The sequence below is a fragment of the Sus scrofa genome, chromosome 2, assembly GCF_000003025.6.
Source record: "Sus scrofa isolate TJ Tabasco breed Duroc chromosome 2, Sscrofa11.1, whole genome shotgun sequence".
Taxonomy (NCBI): domain Eukaryota; kingdom Metazoa; phylum Chordata; class Mammalia; order Artiodactyla; family Suidae; genus Sus; species Sus scrofa.
The window spans coordinates 138,207,189-138,228,050 of NC_010444.4; the positions used below are offsets into that span (position 1 = coordinate 138,207,189).

The window sequence follows — 20,862 nt, forward strand, 5'->3', positions numbered from 1 at the left end:
CCATGGGAGAGGACGGTCCTCCTGAGCGTCAGGCTATTTTCAGGAATTAACGTATTTCTTGTAAATAACACGAAGTGCCTCCAAGATCTGTTTCGTTCTAGCGCAGGCCCTGAGGGAATCAGGTTCAGGAAGCCTGGATAAATCTGCAAGGCTAGCTTGTGATTCGGCTATCTATTTCTGCTACACACTCCCACCTGTATTATCTAAATGTGTATGACCAAAAGCTCTGCTCTGCTGTGGTCCGAAATGATTAAAAATGACCAATTAGGAGAGTTCCAGTAGGGAGCCATTTGGCCGATGGAGTTTTTTTTTTAAGAAGCACACAACTGGAGTTCCCTGGTGGCCTAGTTGTTAAAGATCCAGTGTTGTTACTGCTGCATGCAGGTTGGATCCCTGGCCTGGGAACTTCCATGGGCTGTGAGTGTGGCCGGAAAAGGGAAAAAAAGCACGTGACCAGCCTTCAGGGCTCCCCGACACCAGGCCACCTCCTGCCTTCTCCCACAGTGTGCATCCCCCTCAGACAAGGGTGTGGTCTGGTCCCCGGGGCGGGGGCGGAGGGGGGGGTCCCCATGGCCATCGCGCTCTGTCCTCTGCCCCTGCAGCCCTGCCACTCTCGAACCTGTACGAGACCCTGGGAGTCGTGGGATCAACCACCACTCAGCTGTACACGGACCGCACGGAGAAGCTGAGGCCCGAGATGGAAGGGCCCGGCAGCTTCACCATCTTCGCCCCCAGCAACGAGGCCTGGGCTTCCTTGCCAGCGGTGAGATGACCTCCCACCCAGGGGACCCGCACGGGGGACTCGCTTAGGCTCTAGTGATTCTCGCCGTCTCAGGAAATGCTTCCTAAGCCCCATGGCCCTTGGGCTAAAAGATACCTCCCTGGGCTCCTCCCAAGGCCCCTTCCATTCCAGCGGACAGACAGGCCTCCGTGCTCTCGGAGGAGGGGTCCTTGACAGCCTGGGGGTCCCCGGGGCTTCAGAGGCGCTTCCCCCAGGATGGTGAGGACCTGCCTCTTGCACGTGGGGTCTGCAGCCCCCTCACGGCCCCGCCGACCTCCCCCTGCAGGAAGTGCTGGACTCCCTGGTGAGCAATGTCAACATCGAGCTGCTCAACGCCCTCCGCTACCACATGGTGGACAGACGGGTCCTGACGGACGAGCTCAAACACGGCATGGCCCTCACCTCCATGTACCAGAATTCCAACATCCAGATCCACCACTATCCCAACGGGGTAGGCCGTCCCACTTCCGCGGCCCTGCCCGGGGCCCACCCTGAGCCCACGCCCGGGCCACGTGCGGGGCGGGCTTCCGGGCCGGGGTCCCGCAGGTGAGGTCAGCTGCGGACAGTCCTCTGCCTCCGGCCCTGCTTCTCCATGGCTCGCGCAGCCCACGCGCCGTGCTGGGCTCTCCCCTCCCCGGAGGCTCACGCCGGCTCCGTCTCTCCGGGCAGATCGTGACTGTCAACTGTGCTCGGCTGCTGAAAGCCGACCACCACGCGACCAACGGCGTGGTGCACCTCATCGATAAGGTCATCTCCACCGTCACCAACAACATCCAGCAGATCATCGAGATCGAGGACACCTTCGAGACCCTTCGGGTGAGCGGCAGCCCCGGGGGACGCCTGGCCTGGGGACCCACCGCCGGCCGCCCAGGAGGGCCTTCTCTGGGGGAGGGGAGGATAGCTCCGTGTTGCGGGCGTCTAGGGGCGAGGAAGAAAGGTCTTCCAAGAGCCCATGAGCATGGCACATCCACTCATCAGACAGTCCGCTGGACCCCAAGGAGACCTCCTCCTCCTCCTCCGCTGGAGAATGCCCTTTGCCCATCTTCTCAGTGTAAACGTGCCTCTCTGTGACGCCCCTGGAAAGCTTGGTGGTTTGTGGCTGCAGCAGGATGGCTGCCTGGGCACGTACTGCGGGTTCCAGAGGTGGGAGGGCCCGTCCTCACATGTGGGACTAAATAGATGGCCTTTCAGGATCTTCTGGACCACATGTCCCCACCCTGGGACCCCTGTGCCAGCCAGACCCCTGTTGCCTTAGAGACCCTGGGGTTTGACTTCCGGCCTGGCTTCTGATTGCTCCGGGGCCGCCCCCTGCCCCCCAGGCATTTGTCTTACCACTGGGGTGGCAAGCGGGCGTGCCTCTTGGCAACAGCTGCTCAGAGGAAGTGAACACAGGCTGCCCTGTCAGGGTTTTTGCCCCGATTCAAGGAGAACTTCCCGACCACAAAGGATGCCAAGTGGGAGTGGGGTGGTTCCTCCCCTGGAGATCGCCAACACAGAGGGCCAAACACCCCCTCCGGGCCGGGCTGGCTCTCTAGTGGCCTCGGGAAGTGGCTCTGGAGGGCCCTGGGGACCCTACGGTCTACGCTCCTCCCCTGCTTTCCTGCTGGGTCACTCAGAGGCGTGGTCTTCCCACAGAGTTGGTGGCACGTCTTTTGATTAATAGCAGCCGATCCCTACTGAGTAACCTGCCCATGCCATCCAGGTTTGGCACAGATTCCCTCCTCCCTTCTTCCGGCCCATCTTGCCTCCCACTAACACACACATGTTCAGCAGCTGCTGCTTCCCGGGTGCCTCCTTGTGCCGGAGGAAGAGAGGAGAACAAGACAAAGCTCCAGCCTCCCGGCACTCATGTCCTCCCTGGGGACACAGACCAGAGCCCACAGGTCATGCTGAGCCAGTGGGGAGCAGAGGAGGCCCTTAGGGACGGGCTGGTCCTCGAGGGTCTGCCTGGAGCAGATGACTTGGGGGCTGAGGCCTGAAAGTTGGAAATGGCCCGTTACACAAAACGCAGGGGCGAGAGCAAAGCAGGTGGGAGGGAGATGAGCATAAAGCCTCAGAAGCAGGACACGCAAGAAGGAGGCCTGCGGGGTGGGGAACAGGTGAGGTGGGAGTGGCCGGGGCGGGGCTTGCAGACCGGGCAAGGGGTGTGACTTCCCCCTGAGAGCAGTCGGATGTGTTTAAAAGGTCCTTCTGGCTGCCCTAGAGAGGAGGGCTTGTGCCATCCTTAGGCTCACGGAACTCACATAAATAATCATTGCCAGTAACGATGCCATTGCCAACAAGAGGAGAGCCCGCTGTTCAAGTGTGTCGAACAGTCAGACTCATTTTTGTCTGGGGGTGAGGGTTGGGGGCCGCGCCAAGTTGGCTGCGTAGAGAAGTGACGTTTTAGTCAAGGCCCAAAGGAGAAGTGGGAGTTAGAGAAGCAAAGGAAGGGCCGGAGGTGGGAAGGAGAAAGGCCAGGGCATGGCAGTGCTGAGAGATGGCCAGAGCGGGCAGAGCTCAGGCCAGCAGGGCCTTGGAAGGGCCACAGGCTGGCGCTGGCGGGAGATGGGCTTTGGTTCAGCTTGTCTTTTCATCTGGGGCTTCTTCGAAGCCTGGAGCCCTCTAGAAGGGAGCTGGCGAGACAGCGTGTGCCTCCAGTCCGCAGAGAGCCCCAGAACCCTCAGGAAACGCTCTGCCTTCCTCCTCACAGGCTGCCGTGGCTGCATCTGGGCTCAACACCCTGCTCGAAGGGGACGGCCAGTACACACTCTTGGCCCCGACCAATGAGGCCTTCGAGAAGATCCCTGCTGAGACCTTGAACCGGATCCTGGGTGACCCAGAGGCCCTGAGAGGTGAGCACCCCTGGGCTTCTGCTGCTGCCTCAGTGGAGTGGCCAGACTAAGCCGAAGACCTGCTCGCTTCTAAGATAGACACACCACCTGCTGTCCTGTCCCGCTGTCCCAGCCAGCCCTGTCCCTGCGGAGGCCAGAGTGGGACCGTGGTCAGAGAGGCGAGTAAGGTGTCCAGCAGCCTTTGTCGAGGGCCAAAGCTGGGCTGAGGGGACAGATAGAGCTGGAGGTGCACAGCAGGCTCTGGCCAGAGTCGGGAGCATTAAAGGCCCACTGGCCAAAGCCAGAGCAGGCAGCAGCATGGAGGTGTGGGGCCAGTTGGCAGGTCCTGGCATCCTGGAAGTGCACTCATCATGCTGACCCTCGGACTCTGGCCGTATCTGGCCAGGGGTCTCCTGGATCATCCAGAATGACAGTTGAAAACCCGTAAGAGTGAATTCTTGTGTGTGTGTGTGTGTGTGTGTGTGTGTGTGTGTGTGTGTGTGTGTGTCTTTGCCGTTTCTTGGGCCGCTCCCGCGGCATATGGAGGTTCCCAGGCTAATCAGAGCTGTAGCCACCGGCCTACGCCTGAGCCACAGCAACGCGGGATCCGAGCCATGTCTGCGACCTACAGCGCAGCTCACGGCAATGCTGGATCCTTAACCCATTGAGCAAGGCCAGGGATCGAACCCACAACCTCATGGTTCCTAGTCAGATTCGTTAACCACTGAGCCACGACGGGAACTCCCAAGAGTCAATTTTTGACTCTTCATTGCTTGACTCTTCATTCCTCACCTCCTCAATGAGCTGCTGAGTGGGGACATGGATGATTGCCTGAGGAGAGGGCGTGGCTAAGCAGGTCGGGGAGATGAGGCGTGGGGCCAGGCCCTGCCCCTGTCATACCCCTGCAACTCCAGGACCACTGGGCTGCTGCCTGGGGGTCCCTGAGTCCTCTGCAAAGGGAGTGTGGGCCCCAGGTCCCCTGTGCCCTCTGCCCTGATCTGATCCAGGGGTGACTTCATTTCTCTTGACTCTGTTTAAACCCACCTTTGAAATGCACTATATAAAATGCCTAATGCATTTCAGATGCCCCATAAATGTGAAATGTTCTCCTTGCAGCTATGCAGGGCTAAGAAAGGGCCCGTTTCTGAAAGCACAGATGGAGACCTGTTGTGTCCAGATATTGTGGTGGCTCCGTGTGCCTGGCCTGGGCTAGGACCCCAGGCTGCAAAAGTGAATGAAGCCCAGTCAAGGCGTTTAAGCCCAGTGGGGTGACAGGCTCAAACACAGGACATTGGGCTCTGACGTGGTGGGGGCAATGGCAGAGAACCTCCCAGGGTCACGGGGACGCGGGCAGGGGTGGGCCCCCACAGCCAGAGGGGCCTGAAGGCTTCCGAAGAGATGAGACTTGGGTGCCTTGAAGCATTTGAGCTTTTCCTTTTAGAGCTGGTTCCCCCTAAACAGGTTTTGCACAGAGCACGTTTTTATCTTTGGAGGGATCAGAACACCTTATCATATAGTGAAAAAAGGCACGATATCACTTATCATATAGTGAAAGGTCGGCACGGAGAGAAGCCTCTGTGCCATCAAGGGTGTCCAGCTGCTCCTTTCTCCATCTGGTTCTGGCAGCTCCAGCCCCGCAGCACAGAGCAGAAAGGTTCCCTGCTCCCCCCACCGCTGTGTGGGTCTAGTGGATGTTTTATCCCTTTGGCACATGCGTCTCTTCCCTGCTCAGGCAGCTGTTGGCTCAGAGCAGGGCCCTCAGCGTGGGGCTGCAGCTGCAGAGTGGAAGCAGGTGCCATGGTCCACGTGACAGTCGCCCGGTTACCACCAGGCGGGCGGGCAGGCGAGAAGCGGCCCTGGGCTGGTGTGCCTGTGCCCACTGCCTTCCAGCCCTGGCCTGCCTCACCCTCCAAGTGGCCCTGGCAGGCTGCCCCCCACTCCACCCTGGCCATCAGCATCCTTGCCTGAGAAACTAACCCCCCAAGGCCTCATGCTGTCCTTGGTGTTCCCCGCCGGCTGAATCGGGGCAGTACTGACTGGCCTTCGGGGCCCTCGGCGCTTCTGCAAAAGCAGGGCCTCAGAGCTTCCTCCCGCCCGTGACAGTGCGGTTTTGGTTCCCACACTCACGACACACTGAAACTCGCCTCCGTGGCAAGAACACATGACAGCAGGTGCGCGCGGGCCGGGAGCCAGCTCCGCCTGGCTGGGCTGGGGCGCATCCCCACACTCTGCTCCTTGCACCTGCGCCAGCGCCCCCAGCCCCTGCCTTGTCCCTGAAGCGGCTCTTGAACAAGTAATTACACGACTATTTCTGATTGGGTTCCCCGGGGCGGCAGAGACCACGTCTTGCTGATGCTCATGTCCAACCTCGAACACACACGCATCCTGGCAACGAAGTAGACCCTTGGCTCAAATGAACAGGAACGATTAAAACGTGCACCTCATTCAGAACTTGCCTGTGCTACAGTTTTCAGCTTTCCTGACCACACGTTACATTTTTGTAAAAGTCAGCAGATTAAAAAAAATCCCCAGGTGAAGTCCTGTGAGTTTTTCCCCTATCACCGAAGTTCAGGCACTAATAAGAGAATTTACCCTGAAGTTCAGATCCTAAGACGCTAATTACTAGCATCCGTTGGACATGTTTTGTGCGGTCGGATGCTGGGCTGGGCGCTGACATTCCGAGTTGCGTGTCATCCTCCCCGCAGCCCTGGGAGACATGCTCTGCTTATCCCCACTTGACTGATGAGGAAGTTGAGACTCAGAGAGGCTTACATGACAGCTGCTAAGGGCTGGCCGAGCTGGGAGTCAAACTCAGGCTGTCTGACCTCAGAGCCCCGGCTACGCCGGCCAGAGGGGAGCTGGCAGGAGGAGAGGGGGATCTGGGCCGGGTGCTGCCCCAGCCTCATCTGAGGGTCAGCCTCGGAGAGCGTGGCCTCTCCCGCCCGTGGGCAGGTGGCAGGCTGGCGCCGGAGGTCGGCCTGGCTCGCGTTGACGTGACCCACGTTCCATTCGGCCCCCAGACCTCTTAAACAACCACATCTTGAAGTCGGCCATGTGTGCAGAAGCCATCGTGGCGGGGCTGTCCCTAGAGACCCTGGAGGGCACCACGCTGGAGGTGGGCTGCAGCGGGGACATGCTCACCATCAACGGCAAGCCCATCATCTCCAACAAGGACGTCCTGGCCACCAACGGCGTGATCCACTTCATTGACGAGCTGCTCATCCCGGACTCAGGTGAGCCAGGCCCGTGTCCCCTGTGCCGTCCCTGGTGGCACAGCGGGGGGAATTCAGGGATTTTAGGAGTCGCCTCCTGCCAGCACCCAGCTCGCAGCCTCTCAGGAGAGCCAGCCTGGGTGGCTTGCGGAGACTGTGAAGAGGCTTAAGCTGCAGGCCTGAGAGTCCAGGTGGTGTTTGCGGCAGCGCAGGTGTCTGGGAGGGAGCCATCCCGTCCCAGGAGCCTTTCCAAAGGTCTGCCTGCCTGGGCTGAGCACGAGGGCCCTTTGCTGGCCTCAGAGCATTTGCTGTCTCGGTGGTGCCCGAGCATCCTGGGGTCCGTGGCCCAGGGAGGAATGGACGTTGGCCTGGCTTCCCTTTCAGCACCCTTGCCCTGTCCTGGATTGCCAGGGAGGCCTGCTGCCCATGAGTGAGGCAACCTCACAGGAAAAGCCCCCTCGGGAGAAAGCCCTGTGGGTGTGGTCCCTGGCCTCAGCGACTCTTCGAAGCGGTGACACAGATGGTACCTTCTTCCGGCCCCGTGATGGCCGGGCCTCTGACCCAGCGCCGGGACAGAGACCCTCTACCCAGCCGAGCCTCCCTCACGTCCCTGACCACTGAGGTTTTCTGGGTGACTGGGCCCCCCATGACACAGACCCACTGCACCCCAGCAGCGTTTCCAGGGGTTGTTGACTCAAGGGACGACATTCCTGCCGATGTGTGTCATGCTCTGGGGTGGACGAATGAAAAGTGAAAACAGCACTCTTAACTTTTGAACCCACTTTCTCCTCCCTTGCAGCCAAGACGCTATTTGAGTTGGCTGCCGAGTCGGATGTTTCCACAGCCGTTGACCTTTTCAGACAAGCTGGCCTCGGCTCTCATCTCTCCGGAAATGAGCGGTTGACTCTCCTGGCCCCCATGAATTCCGTCTTCAAAGGTAACGTGGGGGAGGCCTCCCCGCGCATCTGCCCCTGGGGACCGCTGCCCCAGCGCTGCCACCTCCACCGCTCGCCCCGATGTACCGCTCCCCGTGGACGCTTAGCGCCACCCCCCAGCTCATCCGAAAGCAGATGTGATGGCCCCAGAAAGGAACAGGCTCCGAGGTGTCATTTGGCAGAGCAGGCACTGCTGGAGGGGTGTGTTCCTCGCACGTCCAGAGTTTGCATGTATCGGGAGAGCAGCGCACCCTCTGTCATTTTATCTGGGAGGTCCAGTCCCTTGCCTGCGTGGTGGGCAGAAAGAAGATCAGAGTGAGGCTGTGGCTGAGCCATGGCCCCAGGGAGGACAGAGAGGGGCCGAGGGTATCTGTGCCCCCCCCCCTTGGGGTCAAGTTCCAAACACCTTTGTTATCTAGACACTTTTTTTGTTTTTTTTAATTTGCAGAAGATGCCAGATGTTAAGGAATACTGGCAGCCTCACTTGATTTCTCCATCTCCCTCTCCAAACGCAAGGCAGGGCAGGGCTTTCCACTGAGGCGTCTCTTCGTCCCTGGGCCTGACCACGCCCTCCTTCTCTTGCAGACGGAACCCCTCGGATTGACGCCCGGACGAAGAATTTGCTTCTGAACCACATGATTAAAGATCAGCTGGCCTCCAAGTACCTGTACCATGGACAGACCCTGGACACTCTGGGTGGCAAAAAACTGAGAGTTTTTGTTTATCGGAATGTAAGTTCTGGGTCCTAAATCACACTCACCCTCCTGTGCTCTTCCATCCATCCATCCTGCTTCCTCTCTCCATCCCTCGCTCCCTCCCTTCCTGCCATCCCTGCGGCATGCAGAAGTCCCTGGCCCAGGGATCAAACCCAAGCCATGACAGTGACAACACCAAGTCCGTAACCACTAGGCCACCAGGGAACTCCCAGTCACGCTCTTTCTTTGTCTCGGCTCCAAGAAATGCAAGCTGTATTCATGGGTTTTAAAAAAAGGCTTAATAAGCAAGAGCTTGCCGGAGAACTGGTTTCTAATAAGGAAGGAAGGACTTTTAGGAAGAATATCTGATATCAAAGGATGGAAGTGGGGTCCTGCTAGAGGAGTCAGATCTCCTTTTTGGAGGCTTTTGGGAATAAACCGCACACTTGTCTGGCCTGGCTGGGGGGGCCCAGCGTGAAGAACAGGGGCGAGGAGGGGTGGGGGCCTTGCATCCTTCTTAGCTTCCAGGAAGAGAAGCTGCCTGAACTGACACACAACCCTCCTTGGCCTCAAAGCTTCTCTTCCCTCTCTTCAAACCCAGCAGTTACCCTGGAATGTCAAACGGGAAGCACCAGCCAACATTGCCCTTGTTTGGGACCAGCCAGCACCACTTGGCTAAAGATGGTTGTCATTTGTCAAGTAAATTAATCAATAGGCTCCATCTCTTAATTTGACCATTGTCGATGGCCTGCTTATGTCACGTGATAATCTCATTACAGGCCCTCTTTCTAACTTTACTGGGGCCTCTAGGACCCTTCTTTTCTTAAGGAACACCATTTGTATTTTTTTTTTTTTTTTTGTGGAGAAAACACACCCTTTTATCCTAGTCTTTTTTTTTTTTTTTTTTAGGACCACACCCACAGCATATGGAGGTTCCCAGGCTAGAAGTCGAATCAGAGCTGTAGCCGCCATCCTACACCACAACCACAGCAACGCAGGATCCGAGCCACATCCGTGACCTGCACCACAGCTCACAGCCGTGCCGGATCCTCAACCCACTGAGCGAGGCCAGGGGTCGAACCTGAGTCATCATGGGTACTCGTCGGGTTCATTTCTGCTGCGCCACAACGGGAACTCCTTGTCCTAGTCTTAAAGACACACCCCTGTATCTATTCACTCATCTCTCGGGCTGAAGCTGCCAGAATGTGCCCTGAACATTTCGGGAGGCCCCTCCTCTGGCTTGGGGGGTAAGCGGGCCTTTCTCTGCCCATCTTTTGCACAGAGCCTGTGCATCGAGAACAGCTGCATCGCCGCCCATGACAAGAGGGGGCGATACGGGACCCTGTTCACCATGGACCGGATGCTCACCCCCCCGATGGGCACTGTCATGGACGTCCTGAAGGGGGACAATCGCTTCAGGTAATTGCGCCCCCCCCCCGGGGGGGGACTTCTGCTGGGGCAGAACGCAGGGCCTCAGCCACCTGCCACGCTGCCCACTTGCCCAGGGCTTCCGTGAACACAAGCTGCGCCCCGTGTGACCTCCCAGGCCTGGGATTCAGATGTGTGAGGAAATCCCGCTCTCCTGTAACGTCCAGGGAAGCTGAGCGCACCTGGCTCTGCACCCGCGACACATCCCTGCCTCCCGTCTGGGCGCCGTCTGCTTGCTGGCCCTGCACATTCCTGCTGCTCCTTCCCAGGCTCCCAGTAGCCCTTGGTCTTCTGGCCCTGCTCTCCCCGTTCCTGCTCCCTCACCCCTGGGTGCTGGGATGCTGAGCCCTTCCTGTCCCTGAGTTCAGCCACCGGCTCACCAGCTTGGGAGACCACCCCCTCTGTCCCCCTCCCCCACCCCTCAGACTCACATTGCCCCCCTCCGGGCCCTGTGGCTCCGTCAGCCTTGCCACTGACCTCCCCCCTCTCCTTCCTCCTCTGGCTTCTGACTTCTGGCTTGTCACTGAGCTTAGCATTTGCGGAGGGAAGACGCAGAGTGGAACCATTCCCAGTTTGTGTGGGGGAGTGGGGGAAAACCAGTGGGGGGGAGTGAATACGAGGGCTGTGGGCTCCCCCTACCCATGGTGGTGCGGTCTTTGGGCAAATGACACCCCCCCCCCCCGCCACCCTCCACTGCCAGGCGGGTGATATTTTCCGTGTGTGTATCCGCAGCATGCTGGTAGCCGCCATCCAGTCTGCAGGGCTGACCGAGACCCTGAACCGGGAAGGGGTCTACACCGTCTTTGCACCTACCAATGAAGCCTTCCAGGCCCTGCCCCTGGGAGAACGGAACAAACTCTTGGGTAAAGAACCAACCTAAGTACCTTTTGCAGCTTTTCGGAAGCAGCTGGATCGGTCAGGGTTCCAGCAGGAAACAGTTGGCATATGACAAAGGGTTGGACCGAGAGGAATTTCCTGTCAAGACTTTTTGCGGGCGTAGGTGGGATTGAGGATTAAGGAAGCAGCAAAGGGCAACGATACCCAGTGTTTAACACCCCCTGCCTGGAGGTGCCGGGGGAAGGGGATGATGCAGGGGTAGGGCAGGGCCAGGAGATTCAGAGCCAAGGAGGGGGCACAGGTCAGTGGCTAGAGCCACATGCGGCCGGTGCCAGAACTGTGGCCAGGGGGCCACTAGGCGCCTTGGCCTCCCTCTGCTGCCTCACGCCCATGGCCTGCCGGGCCTCCTGGCAGGTGCTTACGGCAGGGGAGGGAGCCTGGCTGATGCACTGCTGGCAGTCCGCCTCCCCAGGCCCTGAACAAGACAGAGCAGAGTAGAAAGGAACTGAGGGTAGGCGACAACCCACCTGGTCCCCAAGGCATGTCTTCCACGGAGGCCCTGGGAGGACCTGACAGAGCCGTTTACCTGCAGCACATGCCCCTCGGGACGAAGCTTTCCTGGGAAGCCAGGCGTGGCCCTGAGAAACTGAGTTGCGGATGTTGGAGACGCTCTAGGGGTTAAGAGCTCGGGCTCTGGGGTTGCTGAGAGCAGGTCAAGCCCTGGCTGTGGCATTTCCCAGCTGAGTGACCTCCAGCAAGTTGCTTAGCCCCTCTGAGCCTCAGTTTTCCTGGCCCCAGTGCCTTGCCAGAGGGTTGCGGGGATGAAGGAACGTTGGCGACAGTGCCGGGCACATGTCCCCCATCAGTCACCGGCTACGGCTGTGATACGGGCGGCACGTGATGGGCTGGCGGCGTTTACTCTGACGTGAGCCTGTGAACAACACCTCCGTCACGGAAACGTGACCCTGAGGAGGGGGAGAAGGAAACAGTGGCCAAGGCCCAGGGCCACATCGTCTACCCGCCCCAGAGCACAGAATAGAAAACTCGGGCGGCTGTGAACTGAATCCGGGTCCTGTCGAATGTTCTTTGTTGCTGAGTGTCTGTGATGCTCACACCTGTTCCCAAGGAGCAGGGGGAGTCTGTCCTGCATGTAAACCTCCGTTTTCTCTCTGTTGAGCAGGAATGGAATAGTCCCCAGGTGGCCCGAGCCTGCTGGCCTGCCTTTCATTTGCTGGTGTGCGGGAGCGGAGGGAGGGCTCGGCCAGACCCCCCGCCCAACCTCCCCCAGGTCTGCAGGCGGAATCAGACCCCAGCCCTCTGGGGGATGGGGCCCGTCGAGGTATTAGCGGTCTCAGAAGAGGAGACCCCTTGCATCCTGGGGGCTGGCCTGGCTCAGCACCTCCAGGCCGTATTTTTGTGGAAGGGGCCCTCTTGTCAGCGTCAGGATGTGAATGGTTGGGAATCACTTGGTGCCTGGGGGCTCCATCCCACGCCACTCATGTGGAATCGTCCGTAACCAAGTGAACGCCCCCAAATGCTCTCAAGCTCCCCTCTGCAAGATGCTGGAAATAGCTGTCCATAAGCCCTGGGGCTCGCCAGCCATTTGGCCGGTCAGATGAGCATCGGGGGCGGCCTTGATGGAGATGAGAGAGCAGCTGGCACCTTTAAGCATTGCCTCCCGCACTTAATTTGGGAAATGCCGGTGCACCTTTAGGAGCCATTGGCTGCTTCCCCAGTTGGTGGGGAGGCTGGCGGGGGCTGGGAGGAATGCTGAGACGTGAGGAGGAGGCTGCTGCGGAGGGAATACCCCCCTCGGCCCTGACCTCATCGGCTCCGTCGCTGCTCCAGATTTTGCAGCTGTTGACTCTTTTTAAGTTCTCCCTTCGGGAAACCGCCGTCTCAGAATATGCATTTGAGGGCAGAATGTGTAAATATTTCACTACTGTGTTATAACCATCGGGAGCCATGCTGATGAGGAAATGTCTCAGATGCCGGTGCTAGAAAGGCCCCTGGCTTTCCAAGCAAGGATTTAGTCATGGAAACATGAGTCACCCTCCCAGCGGAGTATGGATTAACTCCTTCTGAGCGTCACAGAAACATGCACTTGGCTTAGCTGCCCACCGACTGCAGAGGCAGATCCCTGGCCCAGGTCTTCTGCCTTGTTCTCCTGACCGTGACGGGATGGTGGGTGGGAGGGCTGAGCACACAGTAGGTGCTCCATGAGTGCTCGTTACCTGGGCAGGGGGTTCTCTAACTCGCAGGTGACCACTTGCCTCGTCTCCTTTGGGCCCTCCTTGGCTATACCAGTTACCAACCTCGAGACTGACGCTGCTTTTTTTCCCACAAACCCACAGGCAATGCCAAGGAGCTTGCCAACATCCTGAAATACCACGTTGGCGATGAAATCCTGGTGAGTGGGGGCATCGGGGCTCTGGTGCGGCTGAAGTCTCTCCAAGGTGACAAGCTGGAAGTCAGCTCGGTGAGTACATTTAGAAATAAAAAAGCGGGAGTTCCCGTGTGGTGCAGCAATAAATCGACGGGGAACCATGAGGTTGCAGGTTCGATCCCTGGCCTCGCTCAGTGGGTTTAGGATCCGGTGTTGCCGTAAGCTGTGGTGTAGGTCACAGACACGGCTCGGATCTGACATTGCTGTGGCTGTGGTGTAGGCCAGCAGCTGTAGCTCCGATTTGACCCCTAGCCTGGGAACCTCCATATGCTACAGGTGTGGCTCTAAAAAGGAAAAAAGTAAAATAAAATGAAAAGGCTGGCCAGCCCTGCTGCTGGGGTTCCAGGGCACATCTCTTCCCTAGGATGGCATTAGACACAGTGTTTAAGATGCATCTCGAATCCATGAGTGCATTTTGTCAAAAAAAAAAAAAAGGAGGAAAAAAAGATGGAGTTCCCGTTGTGGCTCAGTGGTTAATGAACCTGACTAGGAACCATGAGGTTGCGGGTTCGATCCCTGGCCTTACTCAGTGGGTTAAGGATCCAGCCTTGCCGTGAGCTGTGGTGTAGGTCGCAGACGTGGCTCAGATCCCATGTTGCTGTGGCTCTGGCATAGGCCAGTGGCTACAGCTCCTATTAGATCCCTGGCCTGGGAACCTCCATATGCCATGGGAGTGGCCCTAGAAAAGGCAAAAAAAAAAAAAAAAAAAAAAAGAAGAAGAAGGAGAAAAGAAAGAAAAGAGAAAGGTCTTCACAGAAATCAATAGAGACTGTGGTTAGACGTGAATCAGAACTTCCAGGTTGGCGGGGGAATAAAGCATCTGACTAGCCTCTGAGAGAAGCGATTAGGCCTTCCTTCCCTTGAGGAGACGATAGGCAATTACTTACGCATTTTGAAAGATCAAGTCCAGTTGCCTTCCCACCCCTTTCCGCCCCAGAGCCGGGGCTCACTGAGCTGTGCCATGAACCAGCCCAGCCCAAGGGGCTTTGTCCTCGGAGGCTTGGTCTGTGAGGCTTTGCCGATACCCCCTTGCACTCTGGCGCTGCCTCAGAGGGACCCTGCCTTGGAGAGAGGGATCAGATAGGCAGCCCGGCTCTGTGAAGCTGCCTGTGGCCTCCCTGGCTGTACCAGCCAAGGCCACGGACCCCCCAGGGAAGGACCCTCTCGCAGGCTGTGGCTGGCCCTGCCTCTGCTCCCTGCCTGGCTCTGGCCTCCAGCCTGCCTGCACTCATCAGCTCCTCTCAGGAGCACAGGAAGGAAACAGGATGGCATTGTTTGACTTTGCAGGTCCCCTGAGACTCTCCCAGCTCCTGGCGTGGGGTGCCCGGGTCCTGTTGGTCTCGGGCATCAGTCCCCCCTAACCTCTTGGGTCTGATGCATGGGTCGTTCAGGAAAGCCTGAGACAGACTTAACTTACCCTGCGAGAAAGTCTGAAGCTGAACATGGAGGCAAAGTAGAAAGAGTCCTTCGGCCAGAGCTGGACGCCTGGCTTCTGTCCGCAGCTGTCCTACCTACTCCGCTTACAGAAGTCACTCGGCATCCCTCGAGCTTCCTCTTCCGTCGAGTGGGGTGATAACATCTACCTCCTCACCAGCCACTGCTCCGAGGACTAAATGAGTCACGCAAAAGAGCACTTCGTCAATTGCAGCGTGCCAGCTCCACACAGGGGGTTAGGTTGAATCCACTAGACCAGAGGTCATAGCGGGCACGGGGCTCTTCCAGTATCTCTGGTATCCCCGGCATTTAGCACAGGATCTGGCGTCTGGAGGTGCTCAGTACTCGTTAGGGAGGCTTAAGAATGGGTAAGATAAACATGCTCGGTGTTCCACAGTTATTTCTTTGTCTCCCAGAAAAACAGCCTGGTGACTGTCAATAAGGAACCTGTGGCTGAAGCTGACATCATGGCCACCAACGGCGTGGTCCACACCATCAACACTGTCCTGCGGCCTCCAGGTAAGGCCCTAAAGGACCACATCCCCACTCAGCCTGTGGCTGGCCCTTCTCGACACACAGCAGGTGGTGTTCCACAGACACACTGCTCTAAGCAAAGATGAGAATTACGCGGGACATGCTGGCTGAGCCTCTGTGGACAGCATCGCTGAGGCTGGTTGAAAAGTAACCTCGGGGAGTTCCCACTGTGGCTCAGTGGTACTGAACCTGACTCGTATCCATGAGGACGCAGGTTCGATCCCTGGCTTTGTTCAGGGGTTAAGGATCCAGCATTGCCATGAGCTGTGTGTAGGTAGCAGACGAGGCTCGGATGTGGCGTAGCTGTTGCTGTGGCATAGCCCAGCAGCTGCAGCTCCGATTCAACTCCTAGCCTGGGAACTTCCATATCCCACAGGTGTGGCCTTAAAAAGACAAAGAAAGAAAAAGAAAAAACTGTTGGTTCCAATGCACTACACCCAGCAACTCAGGACAGATGTCTCTGCTGAGTGGCCTGGCTGCCCCAGCCGCGTTCTCCCAGAGCCCCGTTCTCCCAGAGCCCCGTTGTTTGTCACATGCGGGTGCTGTGAACACGAATCACAGCACCCCTCCTGGAGCATGCGCCCTGAGCGAGCGCACTGTAGGGATGCACAGAGTTACCCTGGAGCCTGGGTTCTCTCCTGGCTCGTGCATTCACCTTTCCTGCAGCTCTCCCACCTGGGCCAAATTCCACCACAAATTACGGAAAGTTATCAAGGAAACCCCCTCAGAGAATGTGAGCCAGGAAGCCCAGCAGTGCCCCTGGGTCCCCGTGGTGTTGAATGACAGGCTAAGCATCTCTCTCTTATCCACGCGGCCTTTTCTTTCATCTGCAGCCAACAAACCTCAGGAACGAGGGGATGAGCTTGCAGACTCTGCGCTTGAGATCTTCAAACAGGCCTCTGCGTTCTCCAGGGTAAGAGTCTGCTGGGTTGGCCCCTGGCCCACACAACCTTGGGTCCTGGGGGAACTTGGGCCACGGCGGGGACTCTCCCATCTTCCTTGGCTGTCCTCCCAGGGCTCTCCTGTAACTTCTCCCCCTCCTTTGGGGGCATCCTGAGCCCTGGTCTGGGTGGAGTTCAGAGCAAAGAACCCGGGCAGCCCCTGCTTCCCAGGTGGGTGGCAGCCCAGGCCCTCAGTCCCAGGCCTCCGAGCTTCAGTCCATGGGCAAGCCATGCTGGAGGCAGTGGACACAGCTCTGGAATCCAACTGACCCAGAAGGGCAACTCAGCCTGGATTTCCGTTTAGGGGGCTGGCCTGCCCTGAGCCTGGGCCTCCAGATCACTCTTGTCTTTCCCATGACATGGCCGTCATGGCCAATGCGGGTCCCTCCTGGGCGGTGTGTGGATTCTGGATATGAGGCCAGCTGTGTGTGTGGAGTGTCCCTCCTGCCTCCGCCCCGCCACCTCCCTCTCAGAACTTCTCTGACTTTCTGTCCTTCTCTTCCCGCTCCCTGATTTGCTCCGGGCCCAGGGGTCCCACTCGGGCCCTCTTGCTGCTTTGAGTTGGAGGGGGGAGCCCCTCAGGGACACGGGGTTTGTGACAGAGGGTTTGCATTTCAGCAGAAGAGGCTGCAGGAGGCCTGGGGCTGGAACGCATCACTTTAGTTTTGGACAAAGGGGTCTCCTTCATGCCCCTGCAGGAAGTTTCTTGGCTCAGAGTTCCTATTGCCCAGAGCCACTTGCTGTGCGGTCCTAGCTCTCGAAGCTGTAGGCTGTGGTCTGGGGTTGGGTGGCAGTGGCGGGGGAGCCTGGCTTCAGGGCACCTCAGGAATGTCCTTGAGGCAGCCAAGACTAACCAAGGGCCTCCCTGGGGCCCTGCACTTCCACGTTCCCCTTCCTCTTCCTTACCCCCAGGATCTTTTCCTGAGTTAGGGTGACAGTGGGCAAAGCCACTGCCATGAGCAGGTGCAGGTATAATGTCCACCAGAATAATGGACCCCTTGTGTTTTCTTTCAGGCCACCCAGAGCTCTGTGAAACTAGGTAAGTCTGGCCTGGGTCTGAGGTCTTTGTAGACTTGTTTGGGTCTTACCCCCAAGCAGGCCCAAACCTGCGGCCCGCTGTATGGAGATAAGAGCATCTTGGCGCAAGCCTGGTCTTTGGGATCAGACACAGGACACCCAGTTTGCTTCTCTATAAGCTGGAGATACTCTAAGAATACCAGCCTTTCAGGGTTGATGAGGGTTTTTGGCTTTGGCAGTCTGAGAATATTGCCCAGGAGCCCATGGTGAGGACACGGTCCCAAGACGGTAGATGGGGAAAATCCAGTTCAGGACATCCTTCCCATGTCAAGGTTCACAACCCAAAAAGCATCCGCCGTGTGCAGGAGAGGATGGCAGAAGGCCACGCGGCCCTCACGCTCGTGATGCTGACAGGGTCTTAGACAGACATGGGGTGTCTGCGCCTTTTTCACCTGTTGCATGTCTCTCTTTCAGCCCCTGTCTATCAGCGGTTATTAGAGAGGATGAAGCATTAGTGAGAAGGACCACAGGAGGAATGCATTTCAGCAGCTCCCAGCCAACTTCTCCCGGTTCACCAAAGAGACTGTATGTTTTTGAAAGCAGTTATCACACTTCAATGTACATGGGCCACATCATAATGAGATCGGAGCCTCGGGTGGGTGGCGGGGGGGGAGGGAGAGAGAGATGATTTTAACTTTTCCCCCTAATCATGGCTGTTAGGCCACTGCCTGCAGAGACCTAGATGTCCCTGCCTGACATTCGCTTCCAGAAAGGACCTTTCCCAAACGTGGGATTTCGTGCCTATGCCACGTACTCTGGAAAAGGGAACCGAAGGGTCTAAAGCCCACGAAACCTGAATCAAGCAATCCATCATCATGGGAACGTCATGGCACGATTTTTGAAAAGTTCTTTCACAGCTGGAGAAATGGCATCCTTATAAGCTATGAGTTGAGCTGCTCTGTCAAATATTTCTCACGCCTACACGTGGCTTGGACTCTTCCGTGTGACCCTGTCCAGGTAGAAAGAGAGGTAGGCAGAGCACACAGAGCTCAGGATTCCCCAGGTGTGGCAGAGCCGTGGTGTGTTTGTAATAATAAAACCAAAGAAACAGATGCCTGCGTGGACGGGGTCTGTGTCCTGGCCTGGGTGTTCGCAGGGTTGGGTTCCGCTTCTTGGGCCTGTGATGTGCCTTCCACGGAGATTCCACTGAGAAGAAGCTTGGCAGGCAGACCTGAGGATGGTCTGTGGGAGGTGCCAGCAGCGGGTACCCAGACGGCACGTGGAGGTTGGAAGCTACGTCTTTGTTGACTCGTCGCATTTCAGTCTCCACCAGCCCTGGGCTCTGGAACCCTCCTGTTCCCTCCACCAGCGCTTTATGCCTCTTTTTGGCCTAAATCAGTCATCTTCCTTCCAGGCTTGTGGCCCCGCCTTTGTGTTGGACTTTTGCATCCTTGGCGCCACCCGGTAAAGTGGTTGCCCTCACGGTCCCATGACACAGATGAGGAGACCGAGGTTCAGGACAGGGAGGACCCCTGGTAATGCAGGAAGGGATGGAGCAGAGACTGGACCCCCAAGGCTCCTGCCTCCCAGAGGCCACCACTCAACCAGGGAGGGGGTCCCCGCTTTCCAGGCTCATCCCCACTGGACGGAGCCACATCCCTTCCTCTGCTCCTTTAAGTTCTCCGTCTTAGAACAGCCTCGGCACCGAGAGGCGAGTGTGACCATGATGTCGTTGCTCCCCACTGCGTGGCCTCGGGTCTGTCGCTTTATCTCTCAGCACCTCTGTTTCCTCCTCTGTAATCGGAATGACCTCAGCGTCTACGTCACGGGTCCATCGTGAAGAGAAAGGGACACAGTTCTTGTAAGATATTTGGCACAGCATGAGGAAGCCTTATTCTTACCATGCTGCCTGGAACCCCTCCGGATCGGTGTCGCTGGGAGCTTTTTTTGCGGTGTCTTCCCCAAAGGGAGCCCCCTGTCCTGGAGAACTGGGCAGCGCTGCCCGCCCGCGCTCCACTCTGCCAAGGCTGCTTAGAGCTCCTTTCACCACGGCCCAGAGATGGTGCTGCCAGGAACCGCACCGTGGACGAGCAGACCCAGCCCCTCCCCCGGGCAGCGTCGGGTCTGGGGAAAGAGCCCCTACACGTCATCCAGTCATTCCTCAGAGATGAGTGTTAGGCCCAGGGGGCAGACTGTGCTGGGGGAGCCTCCCTTCTCATGGGGACGGTCATTGATCAGCTAATTAACGGCACTGCTGCCGGCCCATCCACGTGGACTCTGATGGAGAGTGCTGAGCTTCTATGACAGGCAGGAGGGAATCTGAGCTAGTGGGGGCCAGGGGTAGGGACACTCGGGAACTTCTGGAAGGGGGAGGAGAGGAGTTGAAAGGGCTGATCTGGGGCAGGCAGGGGGTGGTGGTGGAGGTCAGGCTGCAGGGAGCTCCAGAGGGGTCCTGCAAGGTGAGGTTTAGCCCTCTGCATGCACGTGGTCTGGCTGCTTTCCCCCAGCTCGGCCCCACTCAGCACCCCTCTCCCAGGACTTCGCACAGGCTTGGGCTGCTGTGAGGCCCCACTCATGCTGGGGGTGCAGAAGCTATGTTTCTCTCTGAGCACCCAAAACACACACACCCGGCCTTTACATGACACCAGCAGAACTCAAATAGGTGGTTCACAGAAATTTTCAAGATCCTTTCCTTTGAACAAAAATCACCACACAAATCCTTTAAAATGCCACATCTGTCCCTGTGTCCCCAGCCCTGCTCCTATCCTGGCCTCCCCAGTATGGGAGGGTGAGGTGGGGGGCTCCGTCCTTTCTTTCAGCCAGAGAGCCCTCCTGGTGACCGAGAATCTTGCACAGCCGAAGCCTCACCTCCCCTTCTCAGCCAAGGAGGACTGAGTTCCCTTTTGGGGGCCCAAACACCCCCACTTCTGTTTTTCTGGAGGCCCAGGCTAAGCCCTCGGTGCTGCCATCTGAGGATGGTTCCAGGGAGGGGTGTCGCTGGAGGGGGATGCGTGGGGCCCTGTGCCCCCGATGTCAGAAGGCCAGCAAGCAGCCCAAGCCGGGAGGTTGTCCAGGCCTCTCTGAGCCCTGCCTGCTGAGCCCTGACCAGGAGGAGGAGGGCGAGGGAGAAGGGAACAGGGCTCTGCTCGGCTCCCTTCCCTCCCTGCTGTCACTCGGGGGCTCCCGGGCCAACTGCAGAGACCCTCAGCACAGGGGGCCCCAGGGCCATCCAGGCTGGGGTGTGCCTTCCCGCACGGAGGCCAGCTCAGCCACGGGGCCAGGGAGGGGTCGCTGTGTTGGGCTGGGCTCCTAAATGCATCCTCTCCCCTCCTCCTGCTCAGTCCCCCGTCAAGTGGGTAAGTACTCGTAGAATGTCTGTTTCACTGCTGTGGAAATGGGAGCTTAAAGGGACAAGGTCCTTTGCCAGGCCACAGAATGGGAGGAGGCCACAGAATGGCTCTTAACCATTCTGCCCGGTGCCCCACGCATCCCAGGGGCCACCGACAGCCGTGTCCCGGCAGCCCCGGCCAGGAGGACACAGGAGCCAGGGTGGCCTCCTGAGAAGCCTCGGCAGGCCTGGGCTCTCTGCTCGCACAGCCTAGACCTGAACTTAAGTGTAGGCAGCTGCGGGGCACCGGGGCGGGGGTGCCCCCAGCCCTGGCCAGCCCGGCCACGTGGGTGTCAGCAAAGAAGAGAGAGGAGCGGGGTTTCTCAGGCAGCGGAAAATACTCCTGTGCTTATTAACATCATGATTCAATGTCATGGCCTGAAAGGCGCTGCCCGGAATAT

At 58.2% G+C, this 20,862-nt stretch overlaps 1 protein-coding gene across 1 annotated transcript in view; it reads left to right on the forward strand.

The window, feature by feature from the left end:
• Positions 1–18,185, forward strand: part of TGFBI (transforming growth factor beta induced) — a 33,581-nt gene extending 15,396 nt beyond the window's left edge. Inside the window, 14 exon segments of the mRNA XM_021084784.1 lie at positions 603–763; positions 1,068–1,232; positions 1,451–1,597; positions 3,474–3,615; positions 6,615–6,827; positions 7,606–7,743; positions 8,327–8,472; positions 9,719–9,855; positions 10,597–10,727; positions 13,056–13,180; positions 14,998–15,100; positions 15,949–16,028; positions 17,071–17,095; positions 17,548–18,185. Of these exon segments, the coding sequence (XP_020940443.1) occupies positions 603–763; positions 1,068–1,232; positions 1,451–1,597; positions 3,474–3,615; positions 6,615–6,827; positions 7,606–7,743; positions 8,327–8,472; positions 9,719–9,855; positions 10,597–10,727; positions 13,056–13,180; positions 14,998–15,100; positions 15,949–16,028; positions 17,071–17,095; positions 17,548–17,588 (1,754 nt within the window). The 3' untranslated portion in view covers positions 17,589–18,185.